This window comes from Rhinolophus sinicus, linkage group LG04, assembly GCF_036562045.2.
Source record: "Rhinolophus sinicus isolate RSC01 linkage group LG04, ASM3656204v1, whole genome shotgun sequence".
NCBI classification, from domain to species: Eukaryota; Metazoa; Chordata; class Mammalia; order Chiroptera; family Rhinolophidae; genus Rhinolophus; species Rhinolophus sinicus.
Window position 1 is genome coordinate 179733611 of NC_133754.1, and position 21534 is coordinate 179755144.

The 21534-nt window shown below is 40.9% G+C and overlaps 1 protein-coding gene across 1 annotated transcript in view; it reads right to left on the reverse strand.

Annotated features, from left to right (window-relative positions):
* Positions 1–21534, reverse strand: part of PSMB7 (proteasome 20S subunit beta 7) — a 55728-nt gene that overhangs the window by 13267 nt on the left and 20927 nt on the right. The window contains exon 6 of the mRNA XM_019728533.2: positions 14836–14894. Coding sequence (XP_019584092.1) covers positions 14836–14894 — 59 coding nt within the window. The remainder of the gene's footprint in view (positions 1–14835; positions 14895–21534) is intronic.

Consider the following 21534-nt stretch of genomic DNA (forward strand, 5'->3'; position numbering starts at 1 on the left):
CTACCCTTCGACTCATTTTACAAATCCAGAAACCAAGGCTCAGCGAGGGAAAAAGGGCTAAACTTACCCAAAGGCACATGGCCAACAATGGGAAGGTCTGAGCTTCAACAGTTTTGCCTGACTCCAGAGACCAGGGTTTTTCACTCAAGACAACAGAACCTCCAAACAATTAGTCTCCTAAAATAGACGTCCAGTTCTGAGATGTAACTGATAAGTCACTTGTGGGTTTATCTTTTTAGAGTCTTTTACCTCGAAAATTCTTCAAAGTTGCAAATACATTGCTTAAATAACGCTGCACTATCATTCATCTTGCTTGTTACATGTGATAAAATTAAGACCGTCCTAATGAAGTTCTCTAAAACAGAATGTACACTCATCAAATACCGAAGCAAAAGCCTATCAAACTCACGGTATCAGTCCGACATTCAAATGTTTATGTTTCCCTAAAATACACACACACAGAATGAGTCTAATTGTTGTTTAACCACCCTGTATGTCAATAAGAAAGATACCATTTAACTTATTTTTCCCAGCAGGCTATTTGTTGATTGTAAATCTTAACTAAAACTGACCAAGAAAAGCCAAGTGCACTTTAGTTTTCTTTTAATATTTTAGGGCAGGAAGTAGCCAGAGTGTAAGACAGCAAACTTTTGTTAAACCAGACTGCAATTTACAAACATAGCCCTCCGAACAATCCCTTCAAGTACTGACTGTTTACAAATGAGTTTTACATTTTATAAACTGGGGCCACAGGGGAACACAAGAGGCAAAAATCCACCTTCCAACCCAGACCTCTTCAAAGCGCATGTGCGCACTTTTCATCATGCCCTATTTCTGGTCCTCTGTCACCCCAATTCAATTTATCTGAGTTAAAAAGAAACCAGTGTATTCGTCAAGGAGTCCAAGTTAATGAGTCCTTAAATCTTTTTAATACTCTGACATCATCGAAGCTCTGATTTTAGAAAAGCTATATTCCAACATTCTGACGGGGTGATGACGGCTGCACGCGTGATCGCATTCTTAATGGTGGCTCCAACTGGGACACAACGTTCACTGCAAATCTTTTTAAAAAATCTGTACTACTAGGAGGAATTTTAAAATAGCTACTTTTAGCACAACTTCATACCATTTTGTTTGTTTGTTTCTGCACAATTTCAGGGTGAGGGGAGTGTGGTATAAATTACCTCACGGAAACCCACAAGTAACATTATCTGTTAAGGTTAAAACTTGAACTACCTTCCCGCGGTCTGCTGCTGGGGTCTCATTACAGCAGGTAATCTCACATCCCGCCATGCGCAACACACTAAGTACCAGCATCTCCCAATTACACTGCAACGTAAATCTCAAAGGACATCTGAAAAGTCTACACAGCTCCAGCACCCACTGCCGAAACACACCGCCTCTAATGGAACGTGGCAGCTTTCTAACTAAATATTCACACGCAGGGCTGGGGATGCTCAGCTCGGCCTGTCCCACACTGAAGAGCGGATGCTAATTAAAAGGCCACACTGACTGGGGAAATGACCGCCTAGACAACTTTAGACACTGTCTGGAGTTTCGTTTTCCTATTTCCAAGTATGTTCAGTGGTCCAAACGTCCAGAATTACACAACTGAAAGAGAGTTAGAGCAGGAGTCCCCCCACGCTTTTGTACGTGACGCCCCTCGTCTACAATGGTCTCTCCTCTTTAGCCTCCCTGCCCCACCCCTTCCTCAAACCCCAAGACAAAAAAAAAAAATTCAAGTGAGGAATCACATGCTCTTTGAGGCCATCGTGAAGTCCCCCAGGTAGAGGCCACCAACTTCTCTTCTGTGTTTCCTCTATGCCCCCCTGATATGTACTGTTCTCAGACTTTTCATGCCATGATTTCAACAGTTGTTTGTGGGCCTGTCCACCCCGCTAGGTTGTAAATGTCTGTAAGAAAAGGACCGTGTCTCCTAACCAACCAGGCACAGAACTTGGCACTCGGTTGGAGAGCAGTAAAACTCAGGGGAATGGAACGCAAGACCACCCTTCACATCTTGGAATGACCAGCACCTCCCAACAGGCCTTACAAGGCCTTAATGCTCACTCCAACTGGGGTATAAAAGATGTTCTCTGGTGGTGTCGGTACCAAGAAACTTCTGGTTTCTTTGCCCACTGCCCTTCTAACTTTGCCAAATTTTATCTCAGAAGTTTTTGAGAAAGCACCTTTTTTAAAAGCCTTCATAATAGCAGAGGGCACCCAGGGTGTATCTGTTCTTACTGTAATCATTGGGCTATTTCTGCAACTGTTTTTACTTCAGCTAGCAAAACCTAGACTTGATATAGGCTGTGATGCAAAAAAAAAAAAAAAAAAAAAAAAAATAACTGTCATAATAGCAGTAATTGCTTTGAAATATCTCATCTAAGCCAACTTTCTTCTCATGCCTCTTAAGAATTGCCAGTCCCTTCAAATATTGGCAGTTTCATTTATTCAGATCCTCCGATATATAAAATTTGCTGACTTTTCCCCCTTTGAGTTGATACAGATATATAAAAACTGTGAAGCTTTTTTTATTTTTTATTTTTTCTGGCTAGAAATGAAACTTTTCTGCCTGTGCAAATTATAGGGGCATTTTAAAATTACCATATGTTTTAGATCAGAAGGTAAAAACAGTACAGCAGTGCCTGAAAACTTTCCAGCCCAGGAAAGCTGACAATTAACTCACTGAAATACAGTTCAAGTCCTCAAGTTCCCCTATTCTTATAGCTAGTGGTCCCATTTAACATTTAAAAATTCAGTATTAGTAAGGTTACCATTTTTATTTTGTGCTCACTTACAGGTACAATGTAAATATACGTAGGTACTGCATTTAAATATTTAGCCCCAAATGTCATTTTAAACTTAATTTTTCCACAGAGCTATTTGACTTTAAAAAGATAAGAAACTTTTCTAAAATTCTTAATCGCACTTCAGTGTATATGAGCAAATGTGTGCTGTCTGGCCGCTTTGCACACCCACACACCCACCACTCCCCCTTCCTGATACTGCACACCACACAAGTATAATAAACCATGTTAATATTTCATACCACTGTGAAATATGCTGGAGTATCAATTCAACATCTGCTGTCTTTAGGGTCTGGGAGTCCCGCAGAGACACTTTCAATTTGTAATTGAGTTCTATGCTGAATTAATCAGCAGTTTATCTTTTTTACTAAAATAACGTCTTCACCACTAACCCAGATTTACATTAACAATTTATGCCAAATTACCTGCCAAGGCAAAACTTACAAGATTCTAAGCTACCATCCAGTAACACTCAGTCCTATATTTCATTCCTTATAGTTCTCTAGCCTATATACAAGAAAAGTGGGAAGCCATTGTTCCAAAGCTTGCAGGCCTCTAACCACAGATGACCTCTGGATTCGTAACACAGAGACTCACTTTTGACTTGAAATTCAGGGGAGGTTTCCCGTTCCCCTGAAAGCCACTGTTCAATAGGTTATGATTCAAATCGTTACAAAATAATATTTCTAGAATGGAATGAAATCAGTGAATAATAAAAGAACTTCTCATTTCTTTTGCCCAAGGAGCTATGACATTCCAAATCTTGGCTTGGCTCGAATAACAGGAAAAGACAACCTAGATAAAGGCAGCATTTTTACTGCCTTAAATTATGTACCTGAAACCCAAGTTAGTAAAGGCAATTCAATATGATAAGAGATGGAAAAAGAAGTCCATTTTCTCTCTGATTCCACGATGCAGAATATTTTCTTAGCAATAATATTTTCCTCTTAATTCCACCTGTACAGTTGAAAGTCACTAAATACTTATTTCTATTCAAAATGATCTCTGGATCTAGCTCTTGCCTCTCTCTCATTACAGAGTCTCTGGTCACAAAGAAGTTATGTTTTGCCTGCTGGATCTCTGCCACAGGTGCAGCAAGCAATATACTTTGTGAAATATTTCTCCTATATGGTATATTTCCCCCTACATTCCAGTTATAGGAAATATGTAAAGTGAAAACATTTCAAATGGAACACCTGCTCCAAAGAAATGCATCACAAATAATTACCTATCTACTACACAGTAAAATAATCCCTTCTTTTCAATCTACTCTGCATATCGCTGTATAAGGAATTTTTACTACCATATAGAACGGCCTCTTTCAATACTACCTCTGGATTACAGCACCCAGTGTAATGCCATGCATTCAGCTGGTCCCCAATAAGTACCTGCTGACTGATTACATATTGATTATATAAGAAAATTAAATTCAGTGTTTACAGAGCAGAGAAGACAGAGAAAAATTTTTGCACAGAAATATTTTTGGCAGAAAAATCAACAAAGAATTCTCAAAATCAGTAACTATGGCAGTTACACCATTTGTAGTACTTTCATGAATTCTCAAAGAACTGGAAATAGAGACCTTCAAATTGTATACAAGGTCACTTTTGTAAAAAGGTCACTAAGGTTTGTTGAATATTGAATTCCAGAGGCCAGGCCCCAAGAGGAATCCGTTCCCAGCTCACTGGAGAAGGTGGTAAGCTGTATCTTTCCTTCTTGGCCTTCTCCCATCTAACCCCCTTTCCTTCCCAAGGCTAAATGGGGGAAAAACTTATTTTCTAAAATTTCCTCCACTCCTTCCTGAAAATCCCACTTTGAACTTCAGCTTTTATCAGAGGCAGAATACAATGGCAAGGGTGGAAACGATAACCAGCCATGGCCATGAAATGGGGCTCCAGAGATACAGAGACCAGGAAGACACTGACTTATCCAGAGGAATGGACATGTCGGGGTCATTTCTAAGTCAAGGAAGACTAAGGAACCCTAGAGAATCAAAGGCAGAGAAGCAATTACATGTGACATTCCAAACTCTGTATGGTAGGAGCAAAGTCTTGCTCTTGAAGTAGGTGAAAAAAACCAAAAAAACTTCCATCTGCCCTATAAACTACAAAATGAAAACGTTAGCAAGATCCCAGGGAGTAACCCTAACTCAAGAAGTCCCTTTCTGCCTTTCCAAAGTTGGCCTACCTAGGATCAAATTTAGGGAAACAAGCTGACTTTTTAAGAGGACAACTCAAAATACCTGATGCTGGTGAGAAGTCTTAACCATCAGCAGTGTCTTCTCACTGCTATCTAGTCTAAGGGTCTAATGGTAATTCTCCAAATCACGCACTGCCAACTTTCAAATCACCAAATCACTGCCAAAGCACCATATGCCAACTTTCAATATCTGTTCATTTCTAAAATTAACTGTTTAATGCCACTGGAAATCACTACTAAGAATAATTTTAATCAAGGCCATAGAAATTGTGTCTTGGGGTTCTGACATCTCTAAAATTTTATGCTTCACATTATATACAACCAGAGATAAAAATATTGGGGAAAATTAATATATTTTTTTATCTAAAAATACACAATTTACTATGTCTAACAGGGCTTAAGGAAAGCCAATAACCAGGAATTAGGACCAAAAGCAAACAACAGAAACAGCCTCAGGGAGAACCTCTAAAAAGGACCTTTCAATATTTAAACAAATGCACAACCAACCCAATTACTGCCCAAATCCAGTGTGTAAAGAAGGGTGTCAAGTGTTCCAAGAGCGCCATCTAAATATCCCCATAGCTGCATTAGCTCTTAACCAATAAGGAACCCATCAGAACCACAACGAGATATCAATTCACACTCACCAGGATGGCTACAATAAAAAAGACAGATAACAAGTGTCGGTGAGGATTAGAAATTAGAGTATTAATACACTGTTAGTGACCCAGCCACTCTGGAAAACAGTCTGGCAGTTCCTCAAAAAGTTAAACAGTTACCATAAGACCCAGCCAATCCCACTCCTAGGTATATACCAAGAAAAATGACAATCTATTTCCATACAAAAACTTGTACACAAATGTTCACAACAGCATTACTTGCAATAGCCAAAATGTGGAAACAATCCAAATGTCCATCAGCTAATGAATGAATAAATAAAATGTGGTATGTCCATACAATGGAATACTATTTAACCATGAAAAAGAAATGAAGTACCAGTACATGCTACAACATGGATGAAATATTAAGAAAATATTATAAATAAAAGAAGCCAGCCACAAAGGACCACATATTGTATGATTCCTACCAAATGAAACGTCCAGAGCAGGCAAGTCCATAGAGACAGCGGTGGGTCAGTTGTTGCCTAGGACTGGGAGGGTCGGAAGTAAATGGGGAGTAACTGCTAATGGGTATGGAGTTTCTTTTGGGGGTGATAAAAAATGTTCTAAAATCGACTGTGATGATAGTTGTACAACTCTGAATGTACTAAAAACCACTGAATTGTACACTTAATGTAGGTGAATTATATGGGTGTAAATTACATCTCAATGAAGCTGTTATTAAAATAATAAGGCATCCAACATTTTTAGACTAGAAGACCGAAAAAAGGTCAAAACATCTGGTGACGTCACAAGTCAATCTAAGAATTCACATTCTAACTAACAGTAACTTTTTTTAAAGCTACAGCGCACAATAAACAAAGATGTCAGCATAAATCCTTAATAGCATTTCATAAGAATGAATTTTGGCTCTAACTATGTATTTTTTCCCAGGCATACAAGACACCGCAACAGATGTAGCAACCAAACATAACCTTAAAATCTAAAAATCTGGAAAAGTGAATCAAGTTCAGCTCATTAAACTGACACCTATTAAAGTGCTACACGAAAAATGGTCTTAAACATCATCAATATCAATACAGACAGGAAAATCACTGGTAGGATGGCTATCGGAGGTCAGATTGTTTTTAAGTTTTGCATTGACTTAAAACTCCGTTTGATGCCAACAGGGTTCAAGTTGCACAGGAAGGTGCTTCAGCGAAACACTGATCGTCTCCCTTGATCTCCATTGTCTGCTGTGTGGGTTCCTTCGGCAAACCTCCCAGCAAGTGGTCACCTTCCCATGGAGTCATTAAACCTCTGAATGTCAGCTGGTGGGATTAGCCAGCAGCTTCCACACCTGAGCCCCCGTGGCAGGGACAGAGGCATTTGGATCAAGATCACTAATGAATACAGAATTCGTATGCTGCTTGTCAGGGCTCCTGAGCTCAGAGTCGCACAGATGCAACTTAAATAAGACGCGGACAGAGCAATTGTTGACAAAGATTAAAAAGTTTTGGCAGTTGGGAAAAAAAGAGCACCTCATTATTCAAACATGATAGTCTTGCTTATTTTATTTTTCTTTTCGTTCAAGTTATTCATGATTTGCCTCAAATGGACAAATGCCATTCACCAACATATAAGACTTCCTGGTCTCATTACTAAATTTGGAGAAGGCTATGCCATCTGAACATTAGCTATACAGAGAAAATCAGCTCTCTTGTAAAGAGTATTTGAAAACTTTGGGGAAAATAAAAATCCAGGATATTTGGGGTGGAGAACAGTTAAAAAATGAAAACAAATCTAGAATTCAAAGAGAAGAAAACCGTATCTTCCACAGCCAAACCCCTTATTTATGTTACCCAATATCTCTGTATTTCTAACTTCCTTGCACCTTCCTACTCCCGGGTTCCTTCCAATCACTGAGCTCACCAAAGAGGTTTACACACCTCCTATGATACTTGTCTGGCTGGCTACCTGCCATATTCACAAGACCTCATCAGAGAAAAGGAAGAGACCAGGCAGCCCACACCTCTGCTCACCTGGAATAAGATGTCTTCCCCATTCCGCTGGCAAAGAATTACAGGCCTAGCGAAGAATCTGGACAGCACAGTGATGAATTCCATCAGAGGGCTCGAAAGTTACACTGACCAGAGTTCAAACCACGACTCCATCACTGACTACCTGTGTGACCTCGGGCAAGGCATCTGACCTCCCTGTACCTTCATTTTTTTCTCTACAAAAATGGGGATCACAAAGGACAGACCTCACACGATTGCTGAAATGTAAATGAGAGGATGCAGAAGAGGCTGTGAGGACAGAACCTGACACAGCGGAAGCACTCAACAAGCATCAGCTATTATGACTGCTGTGTTTTCAATACCTTCCCCCATAACAAAAACCCCTATCCTTCCACGGCCTGTATTATGTGTTAAACCGGCTTCTTCCACTGTCATTATGACCACTACATAGATCTGTTTAAGCTTTCAGATGGGAAAGAAGAATCGTATCTATCTATATTACACTATAAATCACCAAGCCTGACGCAAGTATAAATAAGCGTGCTATATGTGATGTTTGTATCCTACTATCGAATAGAAAACAGAAGCAGCTGCCATATTTTAGAGCCAATTTTGTGTGAGCCACCATATGAGGTGTTTTACAGACCACACCTAACCCTGACAGCAGCCTGCAGGCAGGTCTCTGGATCCCCATCTGCTAGATGGACAGTCGTGGGTTGTGTCTCGCCCAGAGTCATGCCGTGAGTCCAGTGGAAACAGACTCACAAGCCCAGTCCCCTAGCTCCTGAACTCCCATGCCCCTTTCCATCTGACCACACTGAATTCATGCTCTGTGTTTTCCTTGGGGACCAGCCCATGTGCCAAACTGAACAGATTCTTTTTTTTTTAATCAAAGTAATTCCGATCTCTTACACTACTGTCCATCTGCAAAGCACAAAGGAATCTGTAACTTCAGTGTCTTTCTATTATTGGACTTAAAAAGAAAATGAAAGTCACTTCTAAGATTTGCTATCAGGACACCATATTGGTATCAACTCTTTTATTATTTAAAGATCTATAGCTGCCTGCAATGACAGATTAATTCTGTTTCCTCAGTAGCTAGGTGTTTGGCATTACGTTTGTGGGGTAACCACAAGCCTTTAGGGCGATAGCTGCTCACATCTTTAGCAATCTATAAGGGCTTCTCCAGAGGCCAGCACTTGCCGAGTGATGAAATATGACTCCATAAATCAGACAGCTGAAGTGGCACTTGTATACGTCACCATCTATCTTCGTAGCTTCTCTCTGAAGGGTATAGGGTAAGAGCTCATCCCTCGGTATTGCCACCAGAGAAAGGACCATAACAGTTGGCACTGACTAAGCATGTGCTACTTAAAACTGAAGATACACTAAGACGAGGGGGAGAAGACCCTGCTGGTGTTAGCGTGCCTCAGGCAGTGGTAGAAGCTTCAGCAACTCATCTTCAAAAGGCAGAGAGCCAGAGCTCTAGAAACCTGCAAAAATTGGCTAAGCCTGCAGTCTTCGTTTCTTTAAGTTGAGCATCTTCAAAGTCTAGAATTGTAACTGTAGGGCACAGCAGCTGCCACTGCAGATCTGATCCTCTCAGCTTTTGGCAGCTCTCAACTTGAGATTCTAGCAAAAGAATTTTTCAAGTTGCTATTATTGCTTGTCATGGATTTATAAATATTGTGCACTATCTGCTGTGGCATGGCTCTCATGGGACGCCAGAGCATGCCAAATGCATAACAGAATGAAAAACAGTTTCTATTCTTCAAATAAATGCTAATTTTTTTTAACTGGGCTCACATGATGTGTTTGGTGACCAACTTCAATAGTACAGAATATGTATGGGGGATGGGGGGAGCGGATTGTCTTTTCCAGCAGCATTCAGCTGCTACTTTCATTAAGCTTGTTTAATTAGATTCCAGATGCTAATTTGCAAGTCGATACCAGAGGGTGCAGGGCAGTTTGCCTTTGAATCCTGTCCCTGTGATGTGGGGTCCCACCGCACACCACTACCCTTCAGCGGCCCTCGCACGCAATTCTGACAATTAGTGCAAAGAGGGAACAGTATTGATCTTGACAGACTAAATATTAATCTTCTACCCATTTTAATGAATTATAATCTTTAAGAGTTTAAATTTCTCACTGGGCCAAATGAAAACATTCCTTCTTACAAAGAAACGGGATGGAAGGAAAAGTAACCTAAGTTATCTGATGCATTTCCTTCATTCCCTCCCACCTTAAAATAAAATCTGTTTTTATTTCAGCAACTTCAGCAATACCCCTGTGAAGCTAAAACCATATTCCAAGGGCTACGATCAAATTCCTTATACTTAACTGGAAAACGACTCATAAGGCCACAGTGTGGATACCAGTAGTTTCCTGCCCAGCTAGCCTGGGGGTCATAGCCAGGATCGGGGGCTTCCTTACTATACCAGCCTTAACAGAATAATAAAAATAATAAAAAATCTGGGGGAATGGCTCCGTACAATTTATCATCACAAAAAAAACCTCTAAGTGATCCCTTGTCATTAGGTCAACTCACACATTTTAAAACCCACTACTGCTAATACATACACGCAATGTCCAAATAAGCACCTTTGCTGATAAAAATAAAGCATGAGATTTATCACCAGTAAGTAATACAATTTTTTATGCCTTCATTTCTGTGGCTGCTAAGTATTAGGAATACTAAAAATGAAGTTATCAAATTGGGAACTACTAAGTAAGGTCGCTTTGACACCTTTCAATGCACTCATTCAACAAATAACTGGTTGAATACCGACTATGTACCAGTTAACCACATTAGGTATAAAGAAACAGAAATGAATATGCACAGTTCCTGCCCTCGGAGAAATTCCAGGCTCACAGCAAGGAGAGTAACAAGAAAATGAAAATTGTAAGACAGACCACTCAAGTCAGTGTCAGGCCCACAAGTGGGGGAGGATTTTTAATGTGCCCTAAACGCACATGGTTGAGGGGCAGTTTCTCTGACACTTTGAACCCGGGCTTTCACCTGGGGCAGTCACTGTCTCAGATAACTGGGAACAGCAGAGGCCCATCGTAGGCATTTCTGAATCCCAACGGGGTTTCGCTGTTCTGCTTTTTGGCCTGTAATTTTCCAATGAGCACGTGCCCTTTGCTTCATCTTCGTTTTGCCTGTGTGCTTTATGGGGTGTTTGCTTCGCTGACTCTACCCCAATAGTGTATATTATTTGAAAAGTACACTAGTTATCTTCCTCTATTATCTAAAAAAAAAAAAAATCAGCACTTTCCAGATGGGAAGAAGAGAGAGTCCCCTCCATTTCCCAGGTAGTTTTTGATGACTCAGACTTTACTTTAGCTCAGGGTTATCCTGTCTCAACTAAACAAACACGTACTGAACATCAGGAGCTAACAAAGAGATGATTTCATGGCCCCTGCCCTCAAGGATCACCCTCTCTCAATGGCAAGTCGGGGGAAAAGCGTCTTTTGGAGCAAAAATTAACGTCAGACCCGGCATTATATTATATTATATTTTATTATATTATATTATACCCTTATTTTACTATATAATATAATGTGATATTATATAGTAAAATAAGACCGGGTATTATATTATATTATATAAGACCCAGTCTTATAGAAAAATAAGACCAGGTATTTTATTTTATATTATATTATAATTATATCATATCATACCATATCATAACATATATTATACCCAGTCTGATATTAAAGTAAAATAAGACCGGGTCTTATATTAATTTTTGCTCCAAAAGACACATTAGAGCTGATTGTCCGGCTAGGTCTTATTTTCGGGGAAACGGTAGCAAACTGTGCACTTTAGTATATGTAAATGATACCTCAATTTATAAAACTGAGTTCATTTAAAAGAAAAATTTCAAAACACTACAGGCGCTACCTGGATATGGCATTAATTTTACATGTGGTGCACAAATGCCAAGCTCAAGAAACGATGTTAGACTAGCCCTGTCCAACAGAAATATGTGAACCACATATATAGCTTTAAATTTTCTAGTAGCTACATTGAAAAACGTAAAAATAGGCAAAATTAACTTTAATATTTTCATTTAACCCAACATAATATAGTATCATACTTAACACGTAATCAGTATAAATATTGAGGTTTTATTTTTTTATTTTGTACTAAGTCTTTGCAATCTGGTGTTTTCTACTTATAGCACCTCTCGATTCTGACTAGCCACTTGTGGTTGGTGGCTACCGTACTGGAGAGTGCAGCTAAAGCCAATGAGAAAACGTTAAAGGTTTAAAGGAGGGAGGGACTTCTACTCCATCAATACTACAGTGTAGGCCCTGCACGGTCCAAGACACAGGTTTGTAGTTAAATAAAAAAATTAAAAGTATGGGCTTCCTCCAATGTGTTAGCTTTCATAATGAAGCCAAGAGTTTGTTTCCTCAGTCTGGCCTACAAATGACTGTGTGGCAAACAATTCGTAATTATGACCTAAAAAGGCCCCCTCCCAACGCAATCCTCCGTGAAGGAGGCAGCCGTCACTGTCCTGGCAACCCAGGCAAGATCTGAGAGGCAGACATGCTCTCTGTCCTGGGTTTCTGTTTGAGGCATGTCCAGAATCCTCTCCCTTGCCGAAAGGAAATAAGCAGACTTAGTCATCCAACCCTGCAGTCTCAAAACAGACAAGAAAGAAAAGCTATGGAGCGTTGCCTGCGCCAGAAAAACAGACTCCTGTAAAGACGGAAAATAAAAAGTTTGGAGATTTGAAACCAAAACGTTTCCAAGATTTCTATGCAAATGCAAACCAGAAATGACACCTGGGCTGAATTCTCTTTTACAACAAAGACAGTCACCACAACAGCGTCTCCCAATGCTGCTAAGTAGTCTCAGCCTTCCACTGAAAAAGCACGTCAGTTTCCTCTTCACAGAAGAAAGCAGGGTGACCAGCAGTTGGTCTTCACAATAATTTTTTTTTAGAATCTATTAACATGCCTTTAGATTTTTAAAGCATTATCTGCTGACAGTTGTTGTACTATTATTTGCCTGCTATTTGCTTTTAAACTCACGTCACTGGAAAAGCAGGTGCTACCTTCACTTTCATAAAGTGATTTTTGCTGATAGTCAGCTTCAAGTTTCAGTAACTTCAGTGAATAAAAAAAGTCACATGAAATTTTAAGTTTAAGTAACCAATCTGAAATGGGAATTTGGTCAACCTGTTTTAAGGTCTCACAGCTAATACAAAACATTAAGTTTTCCGAGTTACAAATAAAATTGATCTAAGGAACACAGTCTTCAGATTGATAATATTAGAAGTGTTATTGAAGGGATGCTCATATTTCCCTTCACGTCCCCAAATCACCTCAATATTAAACTCATGGCCTTTGAATCATTTGAAATCCAAACTCTAAATAATGTCAAATTACTTTAGCAGAGTGTTAAGTCACTTCTAATATACCTCATACTTTCAACTTTTTCGGCAATTCTCGTTTTTCTTAAACATACGGAGGTCCCAATCAATTGGAAATAGACAAAGCTTTCAAGAAAATATGAAAAGATTAATGTGGTTTAAAGGAGGGCCTGACATTACTGAGGGCACTTTCTAAATGAAAACCACATCTTTCTCCTTCATTAGTTCTAATGGGGGGGCGGGTAGCAGGGGGCGTGGAGCCTTAGCAAGTCCTCTCCTTTAGTTACAAGACTGGAAGACCTTTATTCTTCTTTTTCATTTTAAGTGCCCTAGTATATCTTCTTTTATCTCTGTATTTAAGAACCCCAAACAGAAAATAATGCTGATATGGGAATAAATTTTCACATTGAGAAATGAGAACACAATCCTAATCTCATTTATAGTTGATACTTGGACCTGTTTACTATTCTTAATTGGAGCAAGACACTATTGTTTTAGTATAAAACACTTAGCTAAATCCTATCTTTAGTCAGGTGCTTTTATTCCTACAGATGTCCAAGAAAGGGAAGAAATCCAGCCATCGGCGATTAGGTCACTTCTGCGTGCTATCCTCACGTACCAAGGGCGCAGTGGCTTCTGGCAGGAGAGCCGTGCCCTGGCTGAGCAGCATCCACAACCCTCATTCTCTGGCTCATATGGCACTTGGCCCAAACCTAAAGGGCAGAGGGAGCTTCAGAGCTCCAATGACAATGAGCTGGTGGAAGAACAAAAATTTTTAAATATGCAAAGCTCTCCAAGGATGATTAGGCATAAAGCATTGTCAAACAGTAATTCCCAGAGACATCCTTTAGAATCTAAACAAAACAATACTGAGAAGGCAGTAACAGCAGAAACCTACATATTAAGAAATAGAGTAAGCCACTCATAAACAGCCTACTAATGATTGAAAACAAGTTGATACTCCCTGTCAAAACATTAACATCTATCAACAAACCAAGGGCAGATGCTGAAGGCTGCCTGAAGGACGTGTGTGCCCACAAGCTGGTTGAGCGGTGAGAATAAAGCACAGTGGAGGAATAACGTGGTGCCATGAAGTATCCAAGCATACTAAACACTCCTAGGAAAGTGACAATGGAAAGCCTGTGGGCTTGTTCTTGGAGATTTTGGGGGTAGGGGGCTGCTTAATCGGGAGAACATCTATCATAAAGCAGACTTAGGTGGAATGCCATTCAGAAGATACCCACCTCCCTCTCCCACCACCAAAGATAAGAAAAGCATGTCCTTATAAATGTATTGGAGATACTAGAGCCCTCACACTGAGAACAGTCCACAACACACACAATCTTGTCCCCATCTTCTGCTGCCAGATGCACAATAATCTACAGGGATTTTTAAAACTGCCCCCATTTTCAGGCCAGGACTGTGTGACATACAAAGACATACATCGTTTCTCAATTCTTAGTGAGAAAACAACAACAAAAAACCCTGTCATTTTGAGATATCATGGCACAGAAAGCTTAGTGCACATGAAAACATTCCACAATGCAGCAGCATTTACAGCCAAGAAGTTTCTGAGACAGCCCAGAGGCCAGAGCAAAGACCCGAACAGTGCTGGCTCCTCAAGCCCGAGGGAGGGCACGGCAGGGCCACTCCAAAATGAAGCTTTCCCCAGCAACCGGTCTTCTCCACAAACGTAGTATCTGTGCCAAAGAGCATTCCAACTAACAACAGTGCTGCGCAAGCTTTGGAGGAATCGGCAATCAACTTGCACACAACTGGAAAAATATTTGAAAGAATAAAACTGCAGGGACTTACATACCTCCATATCTGGCCTAAATTTATCTTCAAACACAGCCATTGCTGCCAAGGAGCCAGAACCTGTAAGAAAAAGATACATTTTAAGTGTATTTACCAACTCCTAGCTTCTCAAGATTACCTCGGGGCAGCAAAAATGGCAAAACATGCCCAATGTCACATTCAAGTACAGTGTAAATATTAATCCTGTAGGCCACATAAAGCAGGTAAACACCGCTCTTCAAAAGCCTGGAGTCACATGTACCACTATCTTGGGTACCCATGCAACTGGCCCTACTTCTACTACAGACAGAAGTAATTGTAAATTATTCCCAATAATGTGCTGAAGCACAAAAATGAGGTTATGGAGAATTCGTATTTTTTCAAAAAAGTGAATGCCACATAATTTCACGTATCCTATGCTGTAAATCTTGTGCTCCACAATTGTGCCTTGGCAGGCTGCTGGGTATAGCGCTAAATACCAAGCCAGTTAGAAAGAATAGACTGTTTTAATGAGCTGGCCCTGATAGAGTCACCTTGACACACCGGGAAGAAACCACAGCACTAGCAACGGTAATAGGACTGCAAGCTGCAGCCACCAGGTGAATCCAGCTACAACTGTAAAACACTTTATTATGTGGCATTTATTTGGAGCTATTATTTTTAGTTTGTACTTTGAAGAGTAACAGCTGAGTAGACAAAATGACAGACAAAGAAACAAAAATTTATTATCACAATAGCAAATGGCTGAAAGGTTATGCTGCATAGATATTAACGGATAGCAAATTTCTCTCTACGAAAGTGGGATGTAAAGTAAAGGCATTACAAATAAGTATGGGCTCCCTGTGAATGGATGCAAAAGGCAGCTCAGCACTATTTGAAATTTTAAATTAAACTTGCTTTGTTCGGAGAATCTTTAGAAAACCATCATCTTGTCTTTACAGGGGCCTGGCAATATTTCAGGATATTCTACTTTTGGGGAGAAGATAGAGTTGCCCACAATTTTTTACTCCAATTAGAAGATTTTTTTGGCATTTATTACTTTTTAACTTGTTTTGCATAACACTATCTATTTAGCTGGGTCACAGAGAAAACCATATTTTCTATTTAAAATGATTTGTGTACATCGCTTGACCACCTCAATGGTTTAGCAAAGGAAAAAGGCAGCGATTAAACAGTTTCAAATGAGGTGTCCTGCTGATTTTATCAAGTCTGCTGAATGTATAATGAAAAAGGGGAAGCTGACAGCAACGCTGCGCTGAGAAAATACAGACTACCTTATCTGAACCATTTAAGGAGGTCCAATTATAGATCAAATTTAAAGGGTAGGAACAGCAGATTTACAGACACAAATCAATGAACATGGTAATCCCAATGAATATGACAGATACTCCTGTTACGGGATATTGCTGCGGTTCAGGATCATTACCTTCCCAGCACCAGATACATCACAGCTAAAGCAGTAGGAAGCGTCAAGTGTAGCCCGGCATTACAAGCAATGACTATTCATTTAGGCTTTGGGAGCAAAAGGCAACCCCATTTTCCCCTCTCAGGATTTTTTCTCCTTAAAAAAAGGGGGGTTATCTAAAGGGATATTAAAAGCCATTTGGAAAGGACATAGAAATTAAACAGATATTAAACTGGAGCACCCACATGAAACAAACATATATGCAAGAGCAAATGCACCACAACCAAACTTCTGACTTTCATAGTAAACATGTCCTTGAAAATCTGGAAATAGAGTCAAAGTCCACCAATATTTTGAGTCACACGTTTACTCTGAGATTCAGGCACCAGTGGGTGAAAGTAACCTAAGTGTCTGTTTTAAGGCACAGGTGAGAACCCGTCTCAGACTTAGCAGTGAAAAACAAGCCGGTTTTGTATGGAAAACAAAAGTACAACTGTTGTGAAGAAACAAGGAAATTGCAAATAAGGAAATCTCAGAAAAAAATACTTCCAGATACAAAATGCTCTTGCAGAGCACCGAACAGCAGGCTTGCCTCCTTCCAACCCAGTCCAAGAATATCTCTGTGAAGAGCCCAAGGGTAAATGCACCAGAAGCCTGAAATAAACATTAAAAAAGGACAGGGGAGGGCAGGTATTTACCTAAGAGCTAACAATGTGGAAAACTGGTCAATTACTGTGAAAGGGAAACCCAAGCTTAAAGGCATTTTTCCTTAAACTTTGCTGACCCTGTTTTTCCTCTGGGCCATCCTTTCTTTGGCAGTTTCACAGTAAATACATTAGTTTTACTCTCATTTTTCCTGGGCACATATATTTCCTTCTGCTTAGCTCCATTCAACATTTTAAGAAATGAAAAATATCTCCCTCCCAATATAATAATTCTTCCTTCATCAAAAACTTTTTTTCCTGCTTAGAAACAACGCTGCAGACAAAATTTCTGTAAGTGGAAATTACATACTACACCTACACTCTTACAACAAAAAGTGGGGATGCTTCTCACATTATCAGAGACAGTGATTTTTTTTTTTTAAGAGCTGAAAGGCATAGGAGAGGTAAACATAGGACACAGGGGTTCTTATCACATTGTATTTCTGCTTCCCTAGCTATACCACGCCCAACGCATACACACACACACACACACACACACACACACACACGCTCGTGCACAGTCTTCTGGAGAGCAGGAGCTTGCTAACCTGCCCAATTCTGCTTCCCCTAAGATCAAAGATAAGCAGACTCCAAATAAACTTGAAAATAAAGAGAAATTCAACAATGAAAACAATTTCTAAATCACTTCACAATTAGCTCCTGCTCCCAGCTTTTTAGGAAAGGAGGACTTTGGCGCCCCCTTTTCAGAAATACACGAAAGTGCTAGGACAACTGACTGTCAACAGGTTTCCAGGAAACTCTAATTGTGTGTCTGCTATTTAGAAAACTGAAGTTAGAATTTCAAATGACGGTAAATTGCCAAATGTGGCAAGAGAACCAGATGCAACTTCTCACATCATTTCAAGGCAATGCAACTGGGGAAAGGAACAAGAAGTCGGCCATTAAAAAGAAACAAGATGATAAACTCAACGAGACCAGTAGTCTTTAAAAACGTCATTCAAGTTTCCCAGATTTTGTTTCAATGCCACTTTAAACTACATGTAATACAATAAACCATCAGACAGATGTCACACTAGCATAGCAGCTGTGTTTAAATACATCCCACTTCCCCAGAATGTCCCGAAACAATCCATTCCTTCAGCACCCACCTATCTAACCTGGCACTTTCATACCACAACTCAAGGCAAAAATCCTTTGAAGGAGCATTTACCCTGATTTTCTGTTCCAAAGACAAGGTCATCCTGGATAATCAGTCAGATGATCTGGTTTCCCATTAAGGAATAAATGAACAGAAAAGCCAGGGGACACTGTACATGGTACAGGGGCCCCTGTACTTCACACAGCAGGCATGTCAGGCGAAAGAAACAAGTATCAGAGGGATATGCTTTCCACCAATGCAGGATGAGCTCTAGGAGCAAGGGGTGTGAGGCCTGCCCTCAAAGAACTTACAGTCGGGAGAAGGCAGCCAGAGGGAAGAAACAGCGTTTTGTTCAGCACCTACTATGTGCCACACATCATATGCCATTTAGTGATAGCAACCCATTGAAGTAATAAAGCTTGTTTAGGATTACAGAACAAACAAGCACAGGGCAGGAATCCTGTCTCAGGTGTGACCCTATGCCCCGCTCTCATACAGAAAGTTCTGCACGCCCCATAGTTCACAGCAGACATGATGGTCTCCCGTGACCAGGTTTTAGCCCCTCCTCTTCCCCAGCACACACACTTGACACTCCACCAGCACTAAGCTGACGACAATTCCCTAAATGTTCATACCCTTTCAAGCCTCTCCCACCTTGGCACACAGTAGTCCCTTTGCCCTGAGAGGCCCCCGAGCTCCTGGTCACCCTGCAAACCCCAGCTGAGAGATTACCTCTTCCCAGAAGCCTTCCTTGACCACCACACGCCCACGAGAGTTTCTCACTCTCATCTCTGCAACTTGCCCATCCGTTCAAACTGCATCAGCATGCCTGCGGTCTCTGGTGCACAAGGCGCACTAGATGGAATTTGTTCAATTAAGCGGGGCTGATTTCAGTATAAATGTCCAAATGGAGGAGTGGGGAAACTCTGAGCTGGCCCTCTAGGAGTGATGACAGTAGGAAATGCCTTGATAAAGTGTAAAAGGACACATATTGACTAACTTACCCCACTGGGATGAATACAAGACAAATTCAAATGTAAAGCAAGTTCAGTTTTCAAAAAGAAAAAAAGCCTTTAACCCACAAAACCATGTCCTATTACACGTCATAGACTGGTCCAAACCTCTGGGATGTCATAGGAGTGAAATGCCCTCCTTGGATTTCTGCATTTTATTATCAAAGCTCTCTCTGTCTCATCGGTAGTTTCCATGTAGCTGCTCCTTAGCAACCTCCACCAAGGCTGCCTTTTTCAGCCCACCCACAGTTACTGAGGAGCCAGTTTGGCTTCCAGAACAAAGCTCTTCAAAACAGAAAAACGAGGTACCATTCAGTGACCAGCATTTAGGAGTGGCTGTGCAAGAGACTGTGACGCTACCTAGTTACCCACTGACGTGCCCAGCTCACCCACGCCACCGTCACACGCTGCTCAACCACGCCAACTCCCAAAGCACCCAGCAGCCAGGCTATGGACAGAGACGGGGTTGGGGGAAGGATACACAGCTCAGCCCGCTCTCTTCCACGGGGGCCAGGAACTGCTCTGCACTCCCGACCACTGCAGCCAGCCTGGCGGGCACCACTTCGCCCTGGTTGCCCTGTTTGGTGCTCACTAAAAGAATTCCTCCTACAAGAGATACCCCTGCGAGTCCTGGAAAACACGGTCTGCTCCCCATCTCTGACTGTCAGGGCCTGTCTCACCCAAGATGACATTGTGTGTCACCCACACTGACCTCCAGGAGAAGGGGGGGGTTGTCCCAGGCACAAATGCCACAAGGCACTACATCTCCAGCCAATCTTTTTAAAATGAAGTATCTGTTCTTATTAATAGCAGAACACTGGTTATAAAGAAAAAAAAAAAGACTAACTCCTATAAGCAATGTAAAAATACAAGCCCTCAAACTCAGAAAAACACGTGCTACGGGGCATTAATAACTAAAAAGAGCTCACAGAAAAATAACATCAATACACCAACAGAGAAAGAAAACAGCAGTTTACAAAAAAGAGAAAAGGCAGAGGCCTATACACATTTAGAAACACTGTTCAAGTGTACTATTAATCAAAGAAATATGAATTGCAATTAACTATTTGTTTGCCTTTAAGATTAGCAAAGATTGGGCCGGCCCAGTGGCTCAGGTGGTTGGAGCGCGGTGCTCCTAACGCCAAGGTCGCTGGTTCGATTCCTACATGAGCCAGTAAGCTGCACCCTCTACAGCTAGGATTGTGAACAATGATTCTCCCTGGAGCTGGGCTGCTGTGAACAGGTGGAGGTCGGTGTGAGCTGCCGTGGGCTACTGTGTGCCACCCGTGAGCAGCCGGTGGCCAGCGTGAGTGGCTGGCAGCCAGCGAGAGCTGCCGTGAGTGGCCAACTGGCAACCGATTGCCTCAGCCGGGGGGAGCGCAAGGCTCATAATACCAGCCTGGGCCAGGGAGCTGTGTCCTACACAAATCGACTGAGAAACAACGACTTGAAAGGAGTCGGGGGAGGTGGGAAAAGGGGGGCAGAAGATTAGCACAGATTAAAAAAAAAAAAAATACCCAGTGCTGACAAAGCTGTAGTGAAATGAGCACTCTAACATACTTGTAAAAGCAAAAATGGATAGAACTTTTCTAATGGACAATTTAGAAATATCAGTCGAAAGCATCAAGCTTTATATAGCCTCCAAACTAGCAATTCTACTGCTAGAGAGTTATTTTAAAGAAAATAATGAACAAGTACTCAAACTATGTATATAAAAAGATCATTATTTAGATTAGTAAAAAAAAAAAAAAAACAACTGAAGGTAAGTGTAAAGATCCAACAATCAGGAGATATAGAAAATATGCTATTTTCTTTTTGCTTACTTATATTTTCTTATTTTTCTTCAAAGGACATGCATTACATGGCATTTTTTAAGGTATAAGCTTGGAGAAAATAAGGATTCATCATTGGGGAGGGGTGGGGGTGGGGAGAGAAACAGAAAGACCAAGACCTTACCAGCTGTCACAGTCTTGCTGTGTAACAGCAGCAGCCCGAAGCTTATTCCTAAGATTTGTACACAGGGGCCTGAAGGTCAATCCACGCATGAGTCAACAGTCCCAAGTAACGACAGCAATCAATCATCACAAACAAATAAATATACAGCGTCTCTGCCAGCATCCTTCAGGAGGGCTTCCTGAAGATGGTCTGAGAGGTAAAAGCATCCTACAGTGCTCTGAGCGTATCAGCGCCAGGCCAGATCCCACCTGTCCAGTCTACTCTGTGGCCAACAAATTACAAAAAGGACAGCATACACACACAGTACATGTAGTTAAGAAATTTCAAAGCAACACAGACAATAGTTAGTGGTTACCAGAAGGTAAGGGGGGAGGGCGCTGACAGAGGAGGGTAAAAGGGATCAAATATATGGTGATGGAAGGAGAACTGACTCTGGGTGGTGAACCCACAATGTGGTATATAGACGATGTATTACAGAGTTGTACACTGGAAACCTATGTAATTTTGCTAACCAGTGTCACCCCAATAAATTTTAATTTTTTAA